The sequence below is a fragment of the Medicago sativa genome, chromosome 6 (assembly GCF_051527215.1).
Source record: "Medicago sativa cultivar Bolivia chromosome 6, Bolivia_mono, whole genome shotgun sequence".
Classification (NCBI taxonomy): domain Eukaryota; kingdom Viridiplantae; phylum Streptophyta; class Magnoliopsida; order Fabales; family Fabaceae; genus Medicago; species Medicago sativa.
This window is the reverse complement of record NC_140754.1, coordinates 27,289,054-27,316,704: the sequence shown is the minus strand read 5'-3', so window position 1 is coordinate 27,316,704 and position 27,651 is coordinate 27,289,054. Positions and strand designations below refer to the sequence as shown.

Sequence of the window (27,651 nt, the reverse complement as noted above, 5' to 3'; positions counted from 1 at the left end):
AATTTTTCTAATTTTTTATTACTCATGATAGAGAATTTTGATTGTTTTTTATGATAAAATGTAAAAAAAAATAGTATGATTTTTATAAACAATGAAATAATGTTTTTTCTTATGAAATAATATTTTCTAAGTTATAAATATCAACAAGCAGCTCCTTTTTTCATAAAAATTAATGGTTAATTTATAAATTTTTGAAGCAAGAGTACTGATACACCATAATTTGCGGGTGTACTGTAGAGATTTCCTAAAAATGTACTCCCTCCGTTTCAAAATGAGTGTCGTTTTAGGGGTTTACACACATATTAAGAAATGCAATGATTAAGAGAAAGAGAATGATTATTTTACCAAATTATCCTTATTAACTATTGGTTAGTTTTAAAAGTAATACTTTGGAAGTAGTGTGCAGAGTATTAATTGGAGGGTACAATTGAAAAGAAAAAATTATTATTGCATTGGAAACTGAAAGCGACACTCATTTTGAAACAATTTTTTTTGGCGACGGAGGGAGTACCTTTTAAAAAAAAGGACTTCACATCATTTGAGGTGAAATTTAAAGTGAAATGTGAAACACATGTTCAAATTTAAAAAAGGGATTTCACATTCGATGATAAAACGATGTGAAAAGTACTTATCACATCGGGTACCAACCCGATGTGCTCGATGTGAAAAGTCTTGGACATACACCACCTTACCTCATGTATGGTGCAATGTGAAAAGTTCATTTCAACCGATTCGAAAACTCCTTTATTGTAGTAGTATTTTCTTTAGCTTTTTGACTTGATTAATCGACATGAGTAGGAAGAACTCCCTTTTGCTTTGAAAAACCATTTTAGGTTGATAAAGAGAGATATCATAATAATTTCATTGATAGAACTATTTTTATTAAAATGTACTTAGCTTGGTTAACATAACTGATCATATCTTGTAGACTAATATATGACATATTTGGTAATTATGTGTGCTTTCTTCATTGACAATGTTGAAGTTTATTGTGCTTGTTTGAGTAGGTTGAAATAAAACAAAGAGGATGCGCTTAAAACCAAAACGAAATTGAACAATATTTATATTTCCACTCTATCAACTTTAATATAGCCAAGATTTTGGAACATTCTTTTCTTGGATGTGAGATCAAGAGAGGTTGCATTTTTTTTTATTACTTTTGAATGTTCTGTCTCTCGGTTTTCTAGGTGTGGAACGTAGGTTTTTGTTGGTCGTTGGGGTGTTTTTATGAGCCTTCTCGGTTGCCGTCGCGCCGGTGGGTTTCGACGGTGGTGGTTACTTGTTCGCCGCTGTTTGGTTTGTTGTTTGTTTGCTGTTGATGTGTTTTTTTTGGTTCAGAGCTATGTTGGTGGTTACATATTTGGCCTTGGTTTGAAACTCGTTAGGGTTGTTTGGTTGTTAACAATTTGGACTCGTGATATGGGTTCAAAATCGTTTTTTGAAATCGGTTGTGTTGATGTTCCTGGCTTGATTCTCTGATATTTTCTGGTCTGTTGAGATTTGCATGTCTCGATGCATCAGGGTCTCCTTCACTCCGGTATCGTCCTCTTGTCTGTTGCAGTCCTTGTGACTGTTCTCGGAGTGTTGCTAGAAAGAGCTTTATACCTGCTTCTTTGTTCAGGGGGTTGCTGGACCATGGATCTTGTTACCGCGCTGGCGGTCGATCCATACGCCAATCTTAAAACCCTCTTTTATCCTACTAACGCTCTCTCGTCATCTTTTTTGTAACTTGGTTTCGAGTCTGTATGCGGATTCGCTGGGTTGCGCCCGTGATGTGAGTTCATTTTGTTATGATTGATTAGGGTCGTTTCTTTTTTCTGTTTTATCACGATGAATCCCCGTTTGGGTTAATTGTGGGTGTTTAATGCCCCCAGCTCTGTACATTTGTTCTTTTATGTTATTTTATTTCTCTTTTTCGCTTAAAAAATATGTGCTTTGCTTTGTATATATATTTTACTTTTTTTCTATCTTTATTGGATTGTTAATTATGAGTAATGCTGAATATAGCGAAAAATGGATCGCGAATTTGTCCCGACCCTTCCACTTGCATTATTTAATTATTAATAAGTGAGCTTCTCTCATCAAAAGAGGTGTTTCTCTCTCCAACATTATTTCACACCTTCTTAATGCTTCAAGACCATGACAATTTAACCTTACACTTCACCAACCAGGATTCCATGGTAGCTACCATCACCTGCAAATTGGAATCACGTCTTGTGTATTTTGATGTTGCTATCAGTGTTTATGAAATCACATCTAGTTGGGTTAAACGGATTATATAGCTTCATGTGCTTGCAATTGGATTGAGTTAGACCATGGTTTAAAAGGTGAACTTGGAATGACGGTGTGACGGTGCATTATCTTTCTTGAGGACGTGTTTTTTTCTGTCTTTATGTTTTGTAAAACGCATGGTCTGTTTCTAATAGGAAAATATATAGGAAATAATTATAACAATAAGGGGTATGTATTCGTGATGTTCGCGAGCGAAACTCGTCGCGAGATATAGCATCACCGGTTAATTATTTCTAATATGTTTTATTTTGTTGGCCAACCCCTTTAGCCAATGCTTTTACAGAATTTTAAAAAATTTAAATTGACCTACACTAAGCGCACACTATGTAGCCTCGATATTGCAGACGCTAAACTGCACTTTTCGACCCCTACGTTTCAAAAAGTTGCGATTTTTACCTCCTATTAAAAAAATTACAATTTTTGGCCCCTTTCGTCCCAAAATTGTTGAGAAGACGCCACGTGTCCCAAAAAAGGGGCCATAATCGCAACTTTTTTAGAAGATAAGTGGTCAAAAGATCATATTTCCCTTAAGTTAGGGGGTCAAAAGAGTATATTTCCTTAAACATGGGGTCATTTTTGTCATTTTTTTCGTAGGGGGCCAAAATCGCAACTTTTTAAAACTGAAGGGTGAAAAGTGCACTTTAGCCAAAATTTAAATTGATCTACGATATTATTTACAAATTGCTTCAGGATTGCAGACAGACACAAATAGTTTGCTTCAAGCATTTTATTGTAAACCACAAGCCTCGCACTTGGTTGACGCTAATTGACACATTAGTGTCCATTTTTTATGTTGCATGGGCTTTTTCCTGATGCTAAATAACCTGTTCTTGCTGTGTAATTTAAAATGAGTCTTCATTCTAAAAATACAAATGCATGCACATTTTATACGTTTGAAAACAACAATTTTAGATTTTCAATGACCGAAAAATTTAAAGAATATTTTTTTGAGTAAAACCAAGTAGGCTCACTTTTATCTCAATTAATTTAAAGAATGTTTTTTTTTTGAAGTAAAACCAAGTAGGCTCACTTTTATCTAAATTAATTTTTTTTCTATAGGTTTTCTTCATCAAATTAATTCTGTTCAGACTCTTCTTATAAATCACCCTGTTAGCTATAAAAAAAAAAAAAAAGATTTACACTATCGAAAACGGTTATTCAGTTCCTCCTCGTTAGATGCATTAAAAATTTATCAATGATAATCATTTTCTTTTCTTTTTTTAGGAAAAAAGCAATAGACAGAGAAATATGAAAGGAGAGAATAAAAATACAACATGAGTGTGAGAAAAAAAAATTATCATAAAAATTATCGTAAAATTATCATACAAATATAATTTCTCTTAAAAATGTATTTCGAGCTATGCTTGTACCAAAATTAATATTGTGGGGTAATGTCCACAATCATCAATAATGATGTCTATGGAAAGAATGTATAGTCATTAGAAATTTGATTAGGCTTTTTTTTTTAACGTGGGAAAGTATATGCATGGAGCTAGTCAATATTCGAGGTTATGTTCATATGAAGCACGTTAGTTTATTTGATGCTTGTACTGTTGCTAATAAAATATTATTTTTGGGACAATCACTTCTTCACAGAAGTAATTAGTTATTGTGTTATGTGAAACAAAAATTCAACTTTGTCTCGTAGAAGAAGTGACAAGCGACGTTTTAAATTAAAAAAAAAATGATATTTGATCGTTTATTTTGCAATAACTTTTGAACAATTTTCTCTCATACTCACATTATGATCTTATTCTATCTCTTTATTTTTTCCCTCTATTGTTTTTGATCAATAAAAAGAAGAAAAAAACAAAGTTGTCACAGACATTATCACAAATAATTGTCCAAACATCACTGCTTTTTAAATTTACAAACACGCACACACAATTATGAGGTGTCAAATTCGAGTTTGAATGTACTAACATAAGTATATAAATACACTTGGTGGAGATATTATAAAAAACATGACGAGCTTTGTGCGACTATATTATGGTTAATTTAATTTCTACACCACGCCTTAGGAAGACTAAGAAGCTTCTTAATACTATTCAATTTAGGAATAATTTTCTTTTTGACAATGAATTTTAGTAAATAAACAAAAATATTTGTTACAACTATTTTTATTTAAAGAATTATAGGTGCGGGCTGAAATATTAAAAAGTCATAATCACTTAATAAAATAGAAATCGATCCTCGTTGAATCCACGTGGACCAAGATCAATGACGAGAGTTGATGAAACCCAAAGATGAGAGGTGGTTGAGCTCGCGGGTGAAGGTGTCATGTAGTTGCAAATACTCTACGTTTGAGTTAGTATTTGTGCTGGGATGAGAGCAACTTTGAAATAGAATATATATATATATATATATATATATATATATATATATATATATATATATATATATATATATATTGTTTGCTAAGTTTAAAATAACTGAACTAAACTGAAATGTTTTCATTTCGAACTGAACTGAACTGTTTCAAACTGGACTGAACTGTTCCGAACTGAACTGTTATTATTGATACCTTTGAAAAAAATATGAAGAAAAAAAAATAACAAAATCAAATTTTAGTTACCGAACTGAACTGAACTGTTTCGAATCGAACTGAACTATTTTGAAACGAACTGAACTGTTTCAGTTCAATTTCAGAACTGTTAGTAATGGTTCAATTTTTATTTTTTTGGTTCAATTCAGTTCAGTTCGGTTTTTCGGTTTTTTTTGCCCACCCCTTTATTCAATACGTGATTTGCATAACATTATCTAATTGTGATGTGCCTAAGTATAAGAAAGTTCATTAACGGTTTTGGCTTATGCCGAGGTTGTAATCGATATAATTATTTATGTAAACAATGAAGCAATAAATATTTATACATTGTCTAAAAAAATACATTAATTCAAAGTAATGTGTTGGTCCGTCCACGATTGTGGGTGTCTCACTTATTCACGCATTGAGTTAAATAGACGTCCCTATTATGGAATGATATTTGTTTGTCCTTATAAAGAAGTGTCTAAAGAAGGATTTTCTCTCTTCATTTTCTTGTGGATTTGATTTAATATATATAGTCACTGGTGGAGGCACATTAGAGATCGAGTGGTCCACAACCCACCTAGCCCGAAAAAATATAAAATTTTTATTAGTGAATTTATTAAAATATCTTTGACTTTTAAATAAAATTACCTTGTGATCTAATCTTCATCTCAATACATGTTACTATCACACTCTCAAGTCGCTCGATTTGTGTAGATGATTATTTTAAATTTTTAAATTATGTAATTTAATTTTTGTTATGATCGATTTTGTGCATAATACTTAGTAAAACATAAATTATACACACACACACACACACACACACACATAGAGAACATATCTAGTGAGAATGACTTCTTTATGTGAGAATATGAGAATACAATATCAGCCCTTTAGATTAAAATGAAAGGCTTAGATTTTAAGTTCCAAAATAAACATCAAGTGGACCATCGCCTTCTTCTTTTCTTCTCCACGTTCCAACACAACTGCCTCTACGTTTCCTCTTCTTCTTCTCACGTTTGAGAAAAGGGGCCAAATATGCAACCGAAGAAATAGTAATCATAACAAAATATAGCTTATTTAGATGGCTCACTGTTTTTTGGCTCCGCCACTGATATAGTAATCAAATAAATGAACGTTGTTGAAATGTAAATATAGTTTTAGGTGGGGGCCTATTTACTAAATTGTGTTGAGGTTCAGGGTATATATTAAGAGCAATGTAATTTGAACAACCATTTCTTGTGACAATCTTTTGGACAACTAAATTATACAAAGAAATTTAGGTAGTGGCACAAAAATCAAAGCAATAGAGAGAAAAAGTAAAAAAATAATGTCAGTGTGAGAGAGAAAATTATCACAAAAGTTGTCAAAAAGTGGTTGTTCAAATATCATTTCTCATATATTAACGTCACAAAAATTGTGTAAGTGTGGGACACACATAGACACTTAAATATGGAAATTCCATTGTAAATATCTTATATATACATATAGTCTTGTCATTTTATGTATGAACTATGTCCCTACAAAATTAAGACTATTTTGTCCGTCTCTGATAATAATGGATTAATTTGTCCAAAAGAAGTGCTGCGCTGTGCTAGTTCCTATTGCAGGTCAAAATGGAGGCTATAATTAAGGACTAAGATGCCTTAAAATAGCTTATTAGTATGGACTATGATAGACAACTACATCTTTCTCTTTCTTTTTTTTTATTTGAAGGATACATCTTTAACTTTATTATTAGCCTCTTAAAAATTGTTTTAAACATTAAACAAATTTGTAGTGTATGTAATATGCTAATTCTGTGTATGAATGTTTCTATATTATGCTTTTTTACACAGATGGTAATATTTTAAGTCAAATAATTATGCTTTTTCACTTCAATAGTGACAAAGCTAATATGATACCATGACACTATTACAGGCATACACCACCTTATATTTTATATGATCATGAACAGGGATGATTTTCAATTTTATTAAGTGAGATTCATTTAATCATGTTATGGGAATGATTGAATGTTGTACGTTACCCACCAAACATACCTAAAAACCACACAAAGAGTCAAGATAGTTCCAATCAGAGCCTTTGCATTTAGTCTTATTTTTTGGCATCTTCTAAATGTTCTTGATGTGATACAATTGCCTAACCTAAACCAAAAGTCTTTACTATATGTGAATGCTAACAATTAAACACACCGCACAAAGACGAGAAATCAAAATAAACAAAGTTGTGTTAGACGACAAAATCACAAAAACAAAGGAAAAAAAACTAAATATACGTGAAAATCACTTACTTTGCTAAAAGTGAAAGAAAAAAAAACAATTCAAATGGGTGATTTTGGGTCATAATTGGACCCTAAATCACTCCTTTTTGTAGACCAAATTTTTTTTTTGTGACGACTATAGTTTAAGAAAGAAGAGAGAGAGAACTATTCACGTGAAAGGAACATATAGTAATCCTTTGAACGCGTAAGATCTTTAACATATTTCATTTCCCGCAAGTAGCTAGGTTTACTCATACACCGACTTACATGACTTAAATGTACCCTTTGACTCCATGACATCACAACATGTAATTTTGTTTCCTTTTACTTATTATATAAATTTTGATAAGTTACCTTCTAAGAATTCACTATGGTCAAAGCAGACCTCAAGATTCAAATAATATTTACATAAGTATTCATGGATCATTTACCAAAGAGATCTTCTTATTGACGACAAGCGTTGAATCTGCGACGTTGCAGATGAATCAACTTCTTACCAACTGAGTCAACTTTCATTAACATCAAGATTGCTAACGTGATTTTATTTGTGAAAGTGTTTAATTGATTATTACACGTGTTTTTTTAATGATAAGGCGATAAAATGTCTTTATCATTGCATCATTTTCAAATTTGTTGAATAACGAATTATTATTTTGGAATTTGAGTATGTTACAACTTAGCTGGACAACAAAATATTGAACCAACCATGAAATTGCGTGTAACTTTTTTTATTGTTTGCTGTCTAATCACCAGGGGAGCAAATCTGGCGGCCATATATAGAAAATTGTTATACTCCCTCCGTTTCAAAATGAGTGTCGCTTTAGCCAAAAAAATTTGTTTCAAAATGAGTGTCGCTTTACATTTCCAATACAACTTTAATTTTTTTCTTCCAACTTTACCCTCTCCAACTTTTCTCTCACACAATTTTCAATGCAACTTTAATTTTGTCTTTTTCTTATAAAGTAAGGGCAGTTTAGTAAAAACGTTATATCCAATGATTATTTCATTCTATTTCTTAATCTGTGTGCCAAAGCCTAAAGCGACACTCATTTTGAAACGGAGGGAGTAGTAAGCAATACATTTTTAAGGTCTTTTTTAGGAATGGTCATTTTTAATATACTGTGTAGAGCAATTATATATAATTAATATTTATTAAATAAATATATAAGTGGATAGATAATGTCGACTGTGAGTAAGAAAAAAAAAATTACGATATTTATTGATTGTAGTAACATAAGTATAAGTATATAAGTACATACTTGGTGGATATATTATTAAAAACATGACGAGCCTTGGGAAGACTAAGAAGCTTCTTATTGAGGATTATTGTACTATTTTTTTATGAGGGAAAGTTCAGAGGTTTGAAATTATATGAATACTATTCAACTTAGGAATAATTTTCATTTTGACAACGAATTTTAGTAAATAAACAAAAATCCTTATTACAGCTATTTTTTTATTTCAAGAATCATAGGTGCTGATATATTAAAAAGTTATAGTTACTTACTAATAAAATAGAAGTCAATCCTTGTTGAACCCAAATATCATTCCACAAATACTAACTCAAATGTAAAGTATTTGCAACTACATGAAAATACTCTACATTTGAGTTAGTATTTGTGGAATGATATTTGTTTGTGCTTATATAGAAGTGTGTCTATAGAAGGATTTTCTCTCATTTTGTAGATTTGGTTTAATATATAGTCATTAGGGCTCGGGTGGGCCACATCCCACCTAGCCCAAAAAAAAAATTGATAAAGGAAATAACTAAAATATCTTTGACTTTGAAATAAAATTACCTTGTAGCCCACCATTTTCTCCATCTCAGTATACGTTACGTTACAATCACACTCTAAGGTAACTAGGTATATGTAGATAAATATTTAGAATTTTGAAGGTATGTAATTTTTTGATTGTCAATTTTGTGTGTAATACTTATTAAAACATAAATTTTATGCATATATATTATAGCTTATTTTGATGACCCACTTGAACTTTTTTTTTTTCAGGCTCCACCACTTATATATGCTATGTATATAAAAAAAAAAACTTTCAACTTTTTTGGACTGTCTCTTTCCGAAAATACCCTCAATTTTCAATACAATAACACATGTAACAAATAAATAAGAATAAATTTAAATATTAAAAAAATGTAACAAAACACGATAGAAATATATATGTCTGATTTTTTTTCTTTATCATTTAAAAAGTGTAACAAACTAGATGAGTATATTTATACATAATTTTTCATTATCTCAATTATACCCGTAAACAACTTTTTCTATAATAACAATTGCTTTTGGTGTCATTAAACAAAGGAATTTAGATTATATTTTTTTATTATATTGTTGGTGTCATTAAAATAGATAATCATGGTTATTTTGGTTTGTTATAACTTGAAAGCAACAAATATTTATATTTTTTTGTTTTAATCAAAATGCAATTTTCATAAAAAAATACCATTAATAATTTTCAAACATTAGTGCAATAAAAAGAGCGGAAAGACAGGAACGTGAGTGCCCGTCTTTTCACTAGTAGTAATAAAATAAATAAACGTTGAAATGTAAATATTGTTTAATATGCTAATTTTACAGGTATTAAAAAATTATGCAGTGTATGTAATATGCTAGTTTTATATGTATTATTAAAAAGTTATGTAGTGTATGTAATATGCTAATTTTGTGTATGAATGTTTCTATATTATGCTTATATACACAGATGGTAATTTTTAGGTCAAACAATTATTTCAGCGACAAAGCTAATATGATATTACAGGCATATACACCACCTTATATTATATAGGTTTAAATGTGTAATTGGTCCCTGCACTTTCAACAGATTTTGGCATTGGTCCCTGCACTTTTTTTTGTTTGGCATTGGTCCCTGCACTTTGTAAAAATATTGGCATTGGTCCCTGTACTTTTTTTTGTTTGGCATTGGTCCCTGCACTTTGTAAAAATATTGGTATTGGTCCCTGCACTTTGGAAAAATATTGGTATTGGTCCCAATCATTTCATGCCACGTGGCACCAATACCAATATTTTTTCAAAGTGCAGGGACCAATACCAATATTTTTACAAAGTGCAGGGACCAATGCCAAACAAAAAAAAGTGCAGGGACCAATGCCAATATTTTTACAAAGTGCAGGGACCAATGCCAAACAAAAAAAGGTGCAGGGACCAATGCCAAAATCTGTTAAAAGTGCAGGGACCAATTACACATTTAAACCTATTATATATGATCACGAACAGGATATGATTTTCAATTTTATTAAGTGAGATTCATTTAATCATGTGATGGGAATGATTGAATGTTGTACATTACCCACCAAACATACCTAAAATCCACACAAAGAGTCAAAATAGTTCGAATCATCAAAGCCTTCGCATTATTTAGTCTTATTTTTTGGCATCTTCTAAATGTTCTTGACGTGGTATAATTGCCTAACTTAAACCAAAAGTCTTTACTATACATGTGAATGCTAACAATTTAAAGCTGACTTTTGTTTCCTTGCTGAAGTGTAGTTTGGGATTGTGGACCAATTGCTTTAAAGTCTATTTATCTCTTTAAGGTCTTGGAATAAGGACAAATGAGCCAGTTTTCCCTTGGCTCTCAATTTTTTTTCTTCTAGCATATCTTAATCATAATTATAATTATGTAACAAAAAAAATCATAATTATAATTAAGAACATTTCAAGGTACCTTCGTAGTTTAGATAACCTGTTTAATCATATTTCAACGTACCTTGATTGATAGTAAGGCATATGATCTTTGAACGGTGTTAAGCTCAGTCTCAAATAGACGATTTCAAGAATGAAATTTAGTTTTTTTTTCTATTTTTTTTTTTTTTGAGGAAGAGTCATGTTACGAACTCTCTCAACATTATATTAGTTTGAGGCTTAATTTTCTAATGTTTCAAATAAAAACTATACAAAAATGAATTATGCTCTTCCCCCAGCACAAAACACTCGTGCCCTGCAGCCATGCCCAAAATACCCCTGCGCTACTTAAGTAACGCAGAGTTACTGTTTTCGTACAAAACCCATCAGTCCATACTTCAAGCACCATTTTCTTTCCCTCCACCTTCAAAAACCCAAAAAGTGCGAATTTTTGGGTCAAAATCCTCTTCCCAAATCATTGCAAATCGTCAGGAAGCAAGTTTCTACGCTCATCAAGCACCAAATATCAGGTATTGTATCATCAAAACTCATCTCATTTTGCTGGTTTTTGTGCTTGGTTTGTCTGTTTTTCGTAGGCAGTAGGGCTTGGCGCGCAAGTTAACTTGCGTAATGTGTTGCGTGACTTAAGTCACGCCACTGTACAGTCCTGTTTTTTGAATTTTTTGCGTCACTTTTGTTCTTGGTTAGCTTGTTCCACAAGTAATTTATTTATTCTTCCTTTGTAATTTTTTTTATTCAATAGATATATAGTGAGATTGTTGACAATGTCGCGGGTGATGACGTTGAACCGAAACCGGCCAAAAATGAAGCTTCTGGCGATGCTTCCGGCGATGTCAAACCAATCGTTAATGTGAAACCATTTAAAGTCAAAATTCCATTTCAAGCTCGCATTGGTAAAATTGAAGAACCTAAACCGGTACCTATCGTTGTTGTTTGCGAAGGTTGCGACAATGCCTAATTTTTTACAACAAATGCAAGATGGAGAGAGCGACAAGAGTTACTTGATTGGGTTCGTCGACAAGGGGTAAGGGCCGGATTTAGTGTTTGTATAGATAAATCCGTTATAAAAAGTCTGTACTTGACGATGCAATGTGAAAGAAGTGGGATATACAAGCCACCTAAGATGAGGAAGAAACCGAACCTTGAAGGCATCGGCTCAAGGAAATGTAATTGTCCGTTTAGGTCGAAAGGTTTCTTTGATAAGGATACAAATGATTGGTGGCTTGCAATGCTTTGTGGAATGCACAACCATGACTTGGATGAAAAGTTATCCGAACACCTTATTACGGGTAGACTTAGTGCGGAGGAGAAGAAAAAAGTTATCGACATGACAAAGAGCTTGACGGTGCCTCGGAATATTCTCACCAATTTGAAGCAAAATAACAAAGAAAGTGTGACAACTATCAAGCAAGTGTACAATGTGCGAACAAGATGGTGCAAGGGGGAAAGAGGTAACATGACGGAGTTGCAATACTTGATTTCGAAGTTGGTGGAGCATAAATATGTCTATTACACAAGATGCAATAGTGAGGAAACTACTCTTGAAGACATATTTTTTGCTCATCTGGAGTCAATTAAATTGCTCAACACTTTTCCGACTGTTTTGGTCATGAACTCCACTTACAAGACCAACAAATACCGAATACCGTTGTTTGAGATAGTTGGTTGCACCTCTACAAAAATGACGTATTCCGTTGGTTTCGCCTTTCTTCACTTTGAACTAGAGGATAACTTTACTTGGGCACTTACAATGGTGAAAGGTCTTTTGTCCTCAAAAGACAACATGCCTAAGGTGGTTCTCACCGACAGAGATGGTGCTTTGATGAAGGCCGTTGGCACAGTTTTCCCTGAAACATACACCATGCTTTGTTTTTTTCATATTGGGAAGTATGTAAGGGCTAAGTGCATCATGGATTGTAAAGTTAACCCAAAGCCTCCTAAGGGTGCAAAAGTTGACAAGAAAGAATTGAAGAAGAACAAGGTGCAAAATAGAGAAGTTGTTGAGAAACTCGTGATCGCTTGGAGAGAGTTGGTCGAATCTCCTACGGAGGAATCATATGCAAGTAATTTATTGAAATTCAAAGAGGTATGCATGCCATTTTCGGAATTCATAACATATGTTGAAACCACCGTTTTGAACCTTAAGGAAAAAATTGTGAGGGCATGGACGAATAAAGTCTTGCATCTAGGGTGTAGAACCACTAACATTGTTGAATCGGCTCATGGAGTGTTGAAAAAATATTTGAGGAGTAGCTTAGGTGATTTGGCATCATGTTGGGATGAAATACACAAGATGTTGGTCGTGCAATTTGGTGAGATACAAGGAAGTTTTGGGAGGCACAAAACGGTCTTGGAACACAAATACAAAAACATCAAGATGATGAGAGAGTTGGGGGGTTATGTATCTAGACGAACATTGAAATTTATCTATGATGAATTGAAACGCTCAAAGACATTCGCCTTTGATAAGGAAGATTGTGGTTGTGTGCAAAAGACATTGTACGGGTTACCTTGTGCGTGTATTATTGCCATGAAGAGCAAGCAAAAATTGCCTCTTGTCTTGGATGATATATACTCTCATTGGAAAAGGTTAAGTGTACAAGGAGAAGAGATTGATGATGATTTTTCCATGATGGAAGAGTGGAATGGCATTCAAGAACGTCTCAAGACATGCCCTTACAATATGAAACTCTACATCAAAGAGATGGTGCGTCTAATAGCATTTCCAAAAACCACAAATTTGTGTTCTCCTTCAAAAAAGGCGGTAACCAAGGGAGCACCTAAAAGGAAGAGGACTACACTCAAAGTGTCATCAACGGGTCGAATCCCCTCTAAGTGGGAGACTATTGATTCTCAAAATCCGGATAGTCAACCTTCACAACCCAAGAGGTCACTTCCAAAGAGGAAAGATGCACGCCTTGGCACTTACTTCTGCTCACAAGCTTCATCCTCTACTTCAAAACCGTTTTGGGATATCCCATACATTTCACAAATTCCAAATATCATGAGGCATTTTGTTGAAGAAATTGTGAATATTAAAGGGGATGGTAATTGTGGATTCCGAGTGGTAGCTAGGCAATTGGGGATGGATGAGGAAGATCATGTATTGGTTCGTCAAGCACTTATTCAAGAGTTGAGAAATCATAAGAGTGACTACATGCCGATATATGACACGGAGGAGCGTTATAACAAAATCTTGAATGGTTTATACCCTCCAAAATGTACAATTGGTATTGCGCCGGTAGATAAGTGGTTGACCACTATGGATTTGGGTCACATTATTGCTTCTTGCTACAATAGAGCCATTGTTCGATTGACTTTGCCCGAAATGGGTGGTGTATGTGAGACATATTTCCCAATCTGAAGTGCTCCACCACTTAATCCACATTACAATATCATGTGTCTTTGCTTAATTCCCAACCACTATCTTCATGTTATTTTGAAGGAAGGTTGTCCATTACCACCGAGTTGTAAGGAGTGGATGAACAACAAGATTGGTGAGGCAGAGAATTGGCATTTTGTGTTTTTGGATAGACAACACGCCTTCAATGAGCTCATGTCTAAGGAGCCGAAGCCGCCAAAGAAACCAACAAATGAGCACAATCCAATTGTTTGTGTTAATACTCTTACTCCGAAAAAAAAGGAACAAGAATTTGAAGTCATGGAATACATGGAAGAAGAAGACAATTTTGGAATGTCATTAGACTTCTTAGATAGGTTATAGGTTATGACACTTTTTGGTCGGTCGGTGTTCGTCCTATTTTTTAGTGGTATTACACCCCGACGTATTTTTTGGTGGCCAGTTATGTAATTTGGATATTTGTGGCCAATATGTAACTAATATTATATATTATATAAATATATGAAATGATATATTTTTTTGGTGGCCGGTTATGTCACACCAATTATTGGTCGCATTACATTCTCTTTAATTATTCAACTATTTATGAATTTGTGTCCGTATTGTTGATTTTTAATGAATTTGTGTTTATGTAATTTAACGATGAATTTGGGTCATTTTGACCGTTTATGTTAGATTATGTAATTTTAGAAATTTATGGACAAATTTGTGTAATTTGGATCGCTTATATGTCATTAAGTGTGTTTAAGTGATTACGGGTTTTTACCGGCGAATTTGTGAAATTTGGACCGTTTGGATCGTTATGTGTGATTATGTGATTGTGAGAAAAACGACATTTTTGTGTAATTTTGATCGATTATGTCGTATTATCCGATAATCTTGTTAAACAGGCGCAATTCGGTTCAATTATGAGCTTGTAAAGATTACGGATCATTAGTGACACACTTTGCATTGAATGCATATCAATACAACATTTAATATTGTACTGATATATCAGTAGAGCGTGAGTTAACTCACGCAGTGTTTTACACATGCTCATCTTAATACACTTGCGTTAGTTAACTAACGCAGGGGTATTTTGGTCAGTTTGGCTGGGTACGAGCGAAAAGTGCAGGGTGGAGAGCAGGATTCTACAAAAATAAGAGTTGTGAATATGGCCCGGGATCGCAAACCAATTAGTTTAACTCGAGGCCCAAGGTGGATAAAGACCAATATGTTTCATACCATTTTCGTTTTGGTTCACATAAGGTGGATTGCTTTAGGTTATTCGGTGTTGTTTTTGAATTTACAAACTGTTATATTCGGATTTCCAAATTCTATTATCTACTGAAGTTGTTACTAGGTTGAGTCACGACCAGATCGCTATCTTTAAGACGTTTCGTGGAATTGCCCAAAATTGTGCAAGACAGACTATCAACCACAACACCCCCAGGATAAAACATGTCCAGCTACAACTGTTCGATTAACTACTGCATTGTAGAAAACTGTTCGAGAATTACACCTCCAATATGGTACCAAGACCATTCTTTTAATACTGAAACCACTTTAATATGATACTGATACCACTCTATTATGGTGCTGAGACCACTCAAATATGGTGTTACCACCATTCTAATTATTCTTCTCCAACTATGATACTATGATCACTCAAATATGGTTTTACACCATTCTAACGTCTAACTTCTTCAAGAATCGAAGAAGATTATATTTTAAGATCATTCATAATTTTGAAGGGACATTATACCGAAAAAGGGACTATGATCTTAAATTATTATTTATTCCGAAGGACATAAAAATATTGAAGGGACTATGAACTTAAGACCATTCTTAATTCCGAAGGGACATTAAACCGAAAAGGGACTATGGTCTTAAGAACACTCTTAATTCTGAAGGGACAGAAAAAAGGAGATGAAGAGAAGAAAGACTCGTCAACACAAGTCAAGAAAGGAAGAAGAGAGAAAGAGTTCCCGACAACTCAATGGAACTCTTTGGTGTTAGGGAGAGTTTGTAACTAATTTGGAGAACTTAAGAATTTAGTAAACTTAAAAATTAAGCAACCCACAGATCAGCTCAAGTAATAAACTAATCAGATAAGTTCAAAAAGAAACAAACCCACAAGATTAGATGAAACAAACTAATAAAGGAAAGATAGGAAATTCAGTGGGATTCTCAATCTTATCACAACAAACATAACTTAAAATTATGGGAAGTGATATCTATGAATAAAGAATAATACTCCATCTGTTCCTTTTTAAGTGTCTTTTTAGGGTGAATTTTTCGTTCCTATTTAACTGTCGTTTTGGTATTTTAAGGGTATGATTTGTCAATTATACCCTTTGTCAATTATTCTTATATTTTTCAATAAAACTAATTAATGCTTTATATTTAGAAAACTAAATTTTGTTTTTTTAAACAAAGTTTGTTTGTTTTGTTTTAAAACAAAATTTGTTTCTTGTTATCTTCAAATTTAAACAAAATTTTGTTACCTATGATAATAGTTCCATGAAGAGTTAAAATTCTATAAAGAACATGAGTAGTACATGTTAAAAATTTCAAGAGATAAGCACAATTTTTTGAAAATTGAAAATTGTTTGTTATGAGAGAAAGATAAAGCGCACAAAAAAATAGGAATTTGTTGGAGAAAGAGAGTAGTAACTAACAATTGTTTGTTACATATTAAATTTATTTAAAAAATAAAGTGTGTGCAAAAAAATAGGAAATTATTAGTTGATTAAAATGAGGGGGTATAATAGGAAAAAAGTGTGCAAAACTACACTTCGCTATTTTTGTGTTATAATTTTAAAACGACACGTAAAAAGGAACGGAGGGAGTAATAATTATTATTTTCATCATTATCAGGTATTTAAAATTAAATACCACTATTTAAATACTACTAATGTGTATGTTCTATTTTATGTGGGACCCCCACACTCTATTTTTTCAATTCACACAACACTAGATCAAAGTTTAATAAGTTTAATAACTTGCTGTTTAATCTTTCAACCTTCAAATTTCTTTCCATGTTCACACCAATGTTCCAACAATCCCCCACTTGAATTTAAAAAATGGTTTCAATAATAACGTCAAAACATTTCCATAAGGTTGCTAATAAACAAAGGTGTCGCCTACAACTTGAACCTTTGCATAGCGGATAATATTTCGATTTAACAAGAGTTGCTTACAGTATTGAACTCTATCTCAGACATACAATCCGCACACAAACCTTTTCCTAAGGTGTATTCTAAAAGCTCGTGTGTTTATGACCCTGCATGTCTATCCCAGTTTTAACAAACGCTCTAGGTATTCTACCCCAAATCCCATAGGAATTGGCCTCAGTTCCACATTCGTATAGGTAAATCTATCAAAAGTACTCCTGTAGCTATGTACTCCACTCAACATAGTGTATAGATCTCATTAAGAGTTTCTATTATCTTATCCTTCTGTTGCTGCAGGATTCATGCTTTCTTAATTTTCTCATAGCATGTTCTATCACTTATGACTTGTTATTACCCAGTGAACCTATTTCTTGGGATCTCCAGTCATGTAGGCCGGGTTACCATCACTTGTGACCTTTGGGCATTAGTCTCATCCTATTGGATGTGTTTAGGACTTTCTTTCTAGTAATTCCTTTCATCAAAGGATTGACTAATTCTTTATCAGTACGTACATGATCTACTTTAACCATTCCTTTTGAGAGTAGCTAGCTCTCTAATCATTTATGCGTTCGTGCCTTAATTATAGTCTCTTTTCATTGTTGTAATGATTCTCAATTTATGTAATAGATGTAGTACTATCACAGTGAATTAACACTCTGGCAACAGTTTTATCCACTAAGGGTTCTCAACAAGCAAGCATCTTATAAACTTGCTTCGTCACTAGTTTTCTCTAGTGTTCTCATCTCATATTCATTCCATAGTGGACTGGGTCAATATCATTTGTTATAACAAACAACTCCTCCAGTGATGCTCAATGTGTAGCCACTGGTCGCTAAATACTCATCTGAAGGATGTTCTATTTTACATCTTGTACCATTTAAGTACAATAGGTTACTCCTCATAATGTAATTCATGAGTCATAGTATTCTTATGGCACCTCATGAATCTTTCAATAGCATTACAATGCTTCTCATCTGTCTACTAGTAAACTTGCACAACAATTTCACGACATCGGCAATGTCGGGTCTAATACATTTAGTGGTATACCTAAGGAATGCTAATGATGCTCATATATTTTGTTTGTCTAACTCCATCTCAAGTGTTCTTACACTTGGATCATAATATATGATTGCAAGTTTACAGACAAATAATTACATTTTCATAAGATCTTCTTAACTTTGTGAGATTCATCAAAAAAGTTCTCTTTTCTGATCTAGTAATTTTGAAACCAAGAATTACTTCTACTTTGTCTAGGTCTTTCTTATCAATGTTGTTGATAAAAAATGATTTCACATAATTCATAACATGAATCATTAAACTAAATATGAGTAAGAAATACATTTGTCACTTTCATTCACTTTATACTCATTTGATAGCATTAGAATGTCAAATTTTTCATGTCATTCCTTAGGAGTTTATTTTAGACCATACGAATAATTATCTAACTTACAGACCTTGTTTTCTTTTCTATGAATCAAAAAATGTTCAGGTTGTTTCATATATATTTCTTCTTATAGTTCACCATAAAAAGAGGCAACTTTCACATCCATTTGGAGTACTATCGAGTTATGAACAACGTTTCAAGGGACTAGTACTCTTATGGATATGATTCTAATGACTGGTGAATGAGTATCGAAAAAGTCCATATTTTTCTTTTTGTCTAAAATATTTGACTACAAGGAGAGCCTTGTATTCATCAACCGAACCATCAGGTTTTAGTTCTTTTTCCCAAAATTCAAATACAACCGATTGGTTTGCAACCATGAGTCAAGTCAACTAAGTGTCATATTTCTTTAGAATATAGAGAATCCATTTCATCGTTTATTGTTTCTTTTCAAAAGTTAGCATCCAATGAAGACAAAACTTCTTGAAGGCCAAATGAATCCTCTTCCAATATACAAACCATATAATTAGATTTATATTCTTTAGCAATTATAGCTTTCTTACCTCTTTGAGATTCTATAACATGTCATACGATGTTTTCATAACTATTTTCAATTACTGAATGTGATCAGATATAGTGCCCCCACTAGTTTTTAATTTTAAAAGAGAATTTATTTTGCCCCCATTAATGTCGTGCTCCCACTAGCGCCCCCACTAGTTTCCCCACTATTCTTTTTTTAAAAGGGTAAATATTTACATTGAAACCGCCATTGTTTAATTCTATGCTCAGTTTAGCATTTAGGTCATAAAACCTATATGATTTGACATTTATAACATACCTGATGAATGCACATTTATAGGCTCTACTAGTGAGTTCAACTCTCTTAGAGTCAAGAATCCAAATATAGTCCACACAATCCCAAGTTAAAAAATAAGACAAGTTGTGTTGTCTTTTCTTCAAAAATTTCTTAATTAGAATTTTTGTTCTTAGACTTGGGGTACTTTATACAACATAAATTTCAATTTTCGTTATAAAAATTGAACATATCAAGCATATCAATTTTATTTTTCAAAATTCACGTCATCAATAAATATGATAAAATATCATTTTATCATTTCTAGTTTATGTGCCATCAAGTTCGCACATATCATAATTTTAAGTTTAGAGATTCAAATTCTCTAAACGCTGATTTATATGAACTTTCAGTTCACTTATCTTAACTGCAAAAAATAAAATTGTCTAATCATATAACTTTGAAATTAAATCCAAGTTACTCAAGTTTAAAATTAAACGCTTGTTCACATAATAAATTTTGATATGTCAAAAATTAAAATCACACAACTAATAAAATAGAAGGAGAATTTAATTTTGAACATAACATCAAAGGCGTAGTCTTTTCCCACAAGAATGCATAGTACACAAGTCTCTCTTTAAGTCTAAGTCAACTCAGTTTTATTTAGTAGAAATCTGAAATTCAGATTCTTTCTTGTCTTGGAGCATGCATCACGTCCTAGAGAATAATTTTCTTTTCAGACATGAATTGCAACTTTATATCTCCAATGCCAACGACTCTAATGGTGTTATAATATTATAACAACACTTTCTTATTTTTGCGAGGCGCTAATGTTTATCCACCATTCACTTAATTCTACAACTAGATTGATTTAACTAGTCATATTAGTGAATTTCTCTTTAATTAGGTTAAGCAGCGGAGCAACAACTTACTTGTTCATATACTTGCGGGACATATGACATGGTTTCTCACAATTGTATTGAACCATGCCATTTCTTAATGGTGGCTATTGATTTCTGATATAGGACCTTTTTAGGGTTCCTATTTTGTTGGCAGTTTACTTATTCACGGTGCGGTCCTGATTTTTGAAAATAAATATCAAAATCGCATATGTGAATTTCTTAGTGTTGTTGTTATAACAAAAAACAATTCTTCGTTTCAGTCGAAAGATGTATTTCTATAGCTTGATTTATCCTTCTTGTATTTAGGTACAACGAAACCTCAATAAGTAATTTCTTCGGTAGACATAGCAGTCGAAACGTCTTAAAATTGTTGTTTTTGAATTTACAAACTGTTATATTTGGATTTCCAAATTCTATTATCTAGCGAAGTTGTTATTAGGTTGATACCACTCTATTATGGTGCTGAGACCACTCAAATATGGTGTTACCACCATTTTAATTATTAACTTCTCCAACTATGATACTATGAGCACTCAAATATGGTTTTACACCATTCTAACATCTGACTTCTTCAAGAATCGAAGAAGAATATATTTTAAGATCATTCATAATTTTGAAGGGACTTTATGCCGAAAAAGAGACTATGATCTTAAATTATTATTTATTCTGAAGGACATAAAAATATCGAAGGGACTATGAACTTAAGACCATTCTTAATTCCAAACGGACATTAAACCGAAAAGGGAATATGGTCTTAAGAACACTCTTAATTCCAAAGGGACAGAAAAAATGAGATGAAGAGAAGAAAGACTCGTCAACACAAGTCAAGAAATGGAGAAGAGAGAAAGAGTTCCCGACAACTCAATGTAACTTTTTGGTGTGATTTTTGAACTAGGTGAGCTCTCCTTTTATAGGGAGAGTTTTAACTAATTTGGAGAAACTTAAGAATTAAGGTAAACTTAAAAATTAAGCAACCGATAGATCAGTTCAAGTAACAAACTAATCAGATAAGATCAAAAAGAAACAATCCCATAAGATTAGTGAAACAAACTAATGAAGGAAAGATAGGAAATTCAGTTGGATTCTCAATCTTATCACAACAAACACAACCTAAAATTATGGGAAGTGATATCCAAGAATAAAGAATAATAATAACTATTATTTTCATCATTATCAGGTATTTAAAATTAAATACCACTATTTAAACACTACTAATGTGTGTGTTCTATTTTATGTGGGATCCCCACACTCTATTTTTTCAAATCGCACAACACTAGATCAAAGTTGAATAACTTGATGTTTAATCTTTCAACCTTCCAATTTCTTTCTATCTTCACACCAATGTTCCAACATGTGGTTTAAATATTCGGGTTTGTTTGTGATGTAGCTACATTTTTTTAATTAGCATTTGTGGCATTTTTTCCTACTTTGTATTTACAACCAACAGTTTAAAACATAAAACTATAAAATAATATACTTTTAGCCTTTTTTAGAAACCAGATTTTATAATATCAGACTTTTAGTTTGTTTTTATTTATTTCTTATGCTTTGCAAAATAGTCTAAATAACCATAGACAAACACAAGAGAAACACATATGAATATATCTCAACTCATTATTTTCTTGGATTGATCAACCTGATATGTTTAACGTGAAAGTTAATGTGGAGCGAATTAAGAAGAACGGAAAAAAACGCGTATCCATCTATGCAAATTAAACATTATTATTAACTTGTAGAAAGAATGAAGTGTTTGTTTTTACTAGTGAAATTTATTGTATATTTATTTTATTGCATTTAGTTATAAATATTTTTGGCATATATCATAATCAAATGGTTTCGGTAAAAAGAAATGTAACATCCTAGAGTTCAATATCCAAGATATTTTTTTTTAAGGAATAAATTCATTGCATTTCATTAGCTAAAATATGTCAATAGGTACATCATCAATAATATGGGGGCTAGGATTAGACAGGACTGCCTGAGCTAACTCGTGAGCTACCCTATTTGCTTGCCTCCTGTTGAACTCAACATGAGAGTTCTGAAATCTATCCTCTAGCAGCTGTTTACAAGCAGTAATAATAAACCCAAATTCGCTGCTATCATCTAAACTAGAATTGGCACAATCAACAACTCTTTTACAATCAAGTACAAAATCAACATTATCAAAATGTTGATTAGAGATCCAATCCAAGGCTGTATGCAAACCATTCCGTTCTTGCAAGAACAAATGCACCATCATCATCTCTAAAGCACATACCAAATCCAACCCTGTTAAGAGAAGGAATATTATGTCCAAGATATTATATTCCTTCCTTCAAAAAAAAAATATCCAAAATATTATATAATTTTTTTTTTTGGCAAAATCAAAACCTCTCAAGAAATTGCTTGCTCTCATAGGGTTAGAGTTTCCACCACCATGCCCTTGTGAGTTGTGAGTGTTGAACTTGTAATTCAAAACTCTTAGTTTGATTTAGAGTTAGTTACCTTGCTACCTAAGTAACTACTTTACCTTGTTTTTAGAAAGTTAGTTAGACATATATCATTTACTTGTAATGCAAGCTATAGCTGGAACATGCTGTATATATACTTGGTTCCTCATTCAATAAAACCAATGCATTCAGTTTTAATTCTCCAATCTCTTTCTCTCTTTTTCATTCTCTAAAACTGTTTCTTATCCTTCAATCACACAAAACACATAAACCCTAGATCAATTTGTTCACCAACAAATTGTATCCAGAGCCTAATCATTTTTTGATCCAAGAAGAAGAGAGTTAACCATGAATTCCAATGGAAACATCTCTGCGCATTTACCAGTTCTTGAATGGGAAGAATTAGGACATATGGGTGAAACAAATGAAGGTGATCTTTGGGTTTCAAGATGTTCTTGAGATTGTCAACAATGGAGTTGAAGCACTTCCTGCAAATCCCACAGAAGTTCAAAGGAATGCGCATAAAGAAGCCAAGAAGAAAGATTGCAAGACTCTCTTTTATATTCATCAATGCGTGGATAACAAGGTATTTGAAAAGATTGCAGATACAAAAAGCTTTAAGGAAACTTGGGATACACTTGTGAAATACTTTAGTGGGGATGATAAGGTGAAGAAGATAAGATTGCAATCATTGAGAAGACAATATGAATTGCTGAAGATGAATGTTGTGAATTCGATGAAAATCACACCAATAAAATACTTGATGTGTGGAGCAAGTAATAATCAAGCAACCAATACTAGTGGGTAACAGTTATAATCACAATCCAAAAGTAGAAAACAATTAGAGAAAAGAAAGACAGAACACAAGAGATTTTGTTTACCCAGTTCGGTCCTAGTCTGGGGGAGAGAGCAGCCCTCCGTTTCACTATAATGATGAGTAACTTTACAAAAGAGATATCAATGGGTTACAAGAATAAGTCTCCCGCCTAATTCTACCCAAAGCCCCAATCTCTTCCCATGACCAAGAGACTCAATCCTAATAGTGTTTCCCAAGGTGAATCAACCCAACTCTAGTGTTTGTTGCCAAGAGCAAACTCTATACAAACCCAAGTTTGATTTCTAAACCCTTGTTTCAGTCCCCTCTATCTCAAGGTTTAAATCTGATACAAGGTCTATATTTATAGTAAAAGTATCCCTCATAAAATTGGAACAAATCTGGCCCATAAAAATACGTTTTATTTTTATGCTGTTACGACAATTCGGGCGCCAATTTTGACCATTCGGTCCCCAAAAATGTCGAATCAAAAGTCTCCAAAAACATGCAAAATTTGGGCCCCGGACAGAACCATTTGGGCCCCTATTTTGACAGATTCAGTAAACTTCAATTTTTCCAATTTTGAGTCACTTTCACAACAATCTCCACCTTGACTCTAAATTAGTGATGATGTCAATTTACATCAACCACCATGCTGCTCTTTCCCTTGCTTCCCACTACACCATGTAGCTCCACAAGTTTACACCTTAACCCTTTCAGCCATCGAAATGCTTCCGCCTTCTCGAAGGTCCTTGCATTCCAACTACACTAGGAATTTTAGGTAGTTCCATAAGTATCCACCATAACCTCTTCAATAAGAGACATCTCCCGCTTCCTTGAAGATCTACTTGCATCCAATCACCCTTGGATTTTTAGGGTAATCCACAAGTACACACCTTAACCCCTTCAGTCATCGGAATGTCTTTCGCCTTCTCAAAGGTCCTTGCAGTCCAACTACACTAGAAATTTTAGGTAGTTCCACAAGTATCCACCATAACATCTTTAACACAGGACATCTCCTGCTTCCTTGAAGATCTCCTTGCATCCAATCACCCTTGGCTTTTAAGGTAATCTAGCAAGCCGTGCTATAAATTCTTTCCGTCTTCATGAAGAAATCCCTTGCTCACCACTAGAGCATAGCACCCAAGGTCCTCCATAGTCATACCATTCCCGGTGTGTTCAACTCCACCTAAAGTTGAGCTTCCAACCTCTCAACTAGCAAATACGTACATCCCACTATGTCTTCCACCTTGAAACTCCACCTTAACAGGTAGATCATGAGTATTCTTACCACTGCGTCTCCAGGCTGATGTTGAGTGTTTAACGACTCTCCAGACGACCACCACTCTACCAGGTATCACTCCCAAGGTGAGAGACATCACCTTCTTCATCCTCCCAACAACACACCACCAAAATACCTGCATCCTCATAACCCTCAAAGACAATATTCTCCAAGTCATCAAGGATTCTGTTGAACTCCGCAAGGTTCTCCATGATGGTCTTTGACTCTACCATATTGAATGAGTAAAGTTGTTGCTTTAGGAATTGCAGATGAGCCAAAGACTTTGTCATATAAAAATATTTGAACTTTGACAACATCGATGCCTCGGTTGGTTCCTTCGCTACTTCTCTCAAAACTTTATCCCCGAGGAAAAAGACAATGACACTCCTGGCCTTGTCCACCATCTCGGTTTTCTCCGCTCGTGATGTAACACCCCGTTTTCCCAACATAAATATTTCATATTAAATCAGAGTATTTAAATCATAAACGGAATGTCAAATACTACTTGAAAGTCATAAAATGGATAATTAAAATTATTCTTCAAAATTCAACATCATAAATCTGAAACTTTGCAGCGGAAAATAGTTCAACATAAATAAAATCTTGGCACGCAGGCCTTATCAGAAAATCTCATAATTTGGTTCAATACTTATTCATAAAAAAAGTTCATAAAAGACACGTAAGGAATAGAATTAAAGCAAGCCCCATCCCGTTACGTATCAGAGCACCTAGACACAATGTGAGGAGTCCACTCACGAACGCCTCTAGTCCTTGTTACCTGCAAGTTACCCATACGATGGGCAACATTTTCAAGCAGAAGGGGTGAGATTTCACAGTCAATAAATTAAACATATAATTCATCAAAATGCATTTAACAACATAAAACATTATCACATAGCATAATATCAATTCATGATCAAATATCATCAGTAAATCATAATCAACAACATCTTTTAAATCATCATCAGACATCATATTCAGCTTGACACTTAACTCGACAATGCGACACAACTTGACAAATGCAACTCTTAACAACTTATATCATCGTAAACTTCTTGATATGCAAATGCATGTGGTAGCATTCGGGGCATCAAGCCCCCAACATAAATGAGCGTAAATAGGCTCTTCAACATGTGAGCATAAAGCTGTCGGGCCTCAAGCCCCCAACGTAGTTTGAGCATTAAGCTGTCGGGCCTCAAGCCCCCATATTTAATGAGTATGCAATGGACTCAATCTTCCTACAACTTAGACAACTTAACAACATCGTGAGCTTCTCTTTTAATTCCATTAACATGGACAACTTCTCTAATCTTTTCAACTTAGACCGACTCATGCAACTTCAAGACAGTAAATGGTCAACATCATTGAACAACAACAAGATACAGCATATAATATTGCTTGAATGTCTTAACATCATTGAGGAATGAATTACATCAACATGAATATCATAAAACATCATAATAGAACTCATACATCATTACTAATAATCTTAGTCATCTAAACCGACTTCTGGACATCTGGAGGTATCCTAAACAACCCTCATTCTTACTTCTAAGGTCAACTCATGACTACACCCGCGAAAGAATCGCATGGGAACAATTTGGGCAATCTAACAGTGTTACTCGCAATGGCGAGTACAATTGCTCGCAACGGCGAGCAAAACGTGCTCTCTGGAACGACTAAAAAGGGTTACTCGCAACGACAAGTTGTTTTGCTCGCAACGGCGAGCGGTTCAGGGTTACTCTCAATGGCGAGTGTTCTTGCTCGCAGTGGCGAGCGATGAACTTCATAGCTCGCAATGGCGAGTGTTGCTGCTCGCAGTTGCGAGCGATGAATGTCAGTACGGCCAGAAACATGTTTTCCTCAAAATTTCTCCTAATCTCTTGGTTCTATCATCCAAACAGCATCTAAATATCACCCTATGGAATATCTAAGGTCTGTATAGAAGTTTGGCATCAATCTAACATCTTTTCATCGTTTAATCATCAAATCGGTCATTAACCCTAATTCTCAATTCTCACAAAAACTCAACCTAATCATGCTAAATCCATTTTTCAGAATCATACCCTTAATAATATTGAAAGTTAGTCTCACCCTTACCTGGTTATGATGAAATCGCAGCTCTCCCTCTAGTTCTCCTCTTTTCTGACTTTTCTCCCAGTTTCTCCAAAAGCGTTTCACGTAAAAATGTTTCTAACTTACGTTTGCCCTATTTATCTTTTCGTATTACTCTTCTCACCTCTAAACTTACTTATTTTACCTCACAGCCCAACTTCTAAATATTTTTATTTTATTTTTCATAACTTATTTTATTTAATAATAAAATAAGTCACACCAACATTATAACTTCACAAAATCATATACTTCACATCAATCTTGAAAATCACATAATTTATCTATAAATCATGTAAACTACTTAATTTCTTAAATCATATAAATCACACATATATCAATCATATAAATATATGTTAAAACTCATCAAATAATTAAATAATTACGACGGGCGTTACACGTGACATGGTGACCGGTAAAGCACCTTCACCCTTCAAAGCTTTCTCACACTTCTGTTGTATTAACACCGCTTCCATCTTTACCTTCCATAACCCAAAATCGTTATCTCTGGTAAATTTCTCAATATCCCACTTTGAACCCATGGTACTTGATTATTCTTCGACCCTTGCCCCACGGTGGGCGCCAATTGTTGTGAATTCAATGAAAATCACACCAATAAAATACTTGATGTGTGAAGTAAGTAATAATCAAGCAACC

General features: G+C 33.5%; 1 protein-coding gene across 1 annotated transcript; it reads left to right on the top strand.

The window, feature by feature from the left end:
* The first annotated feature begins 11,846 nt into the window (after positions 1–11,846).
* Positions 11,847–14,486, top strand: LOC146914266 (PKS-NRPS hybrid synthetase cheA-like). The gene is made up of 2 exons (XM_085721033.1): positions 11,847–14,099; positions 14,208–14,486. The coding sequence occupies exons 1-2, from the start codon at positions 11,847–11,849 to the stop codon at positions 14,484–14,486; spliced, it is 2,532 nt and encodes an 843-aa protein (XP_085577159.1).
* Positions 14,487–27,651: the final 13,165 nt, after the last annotated feature.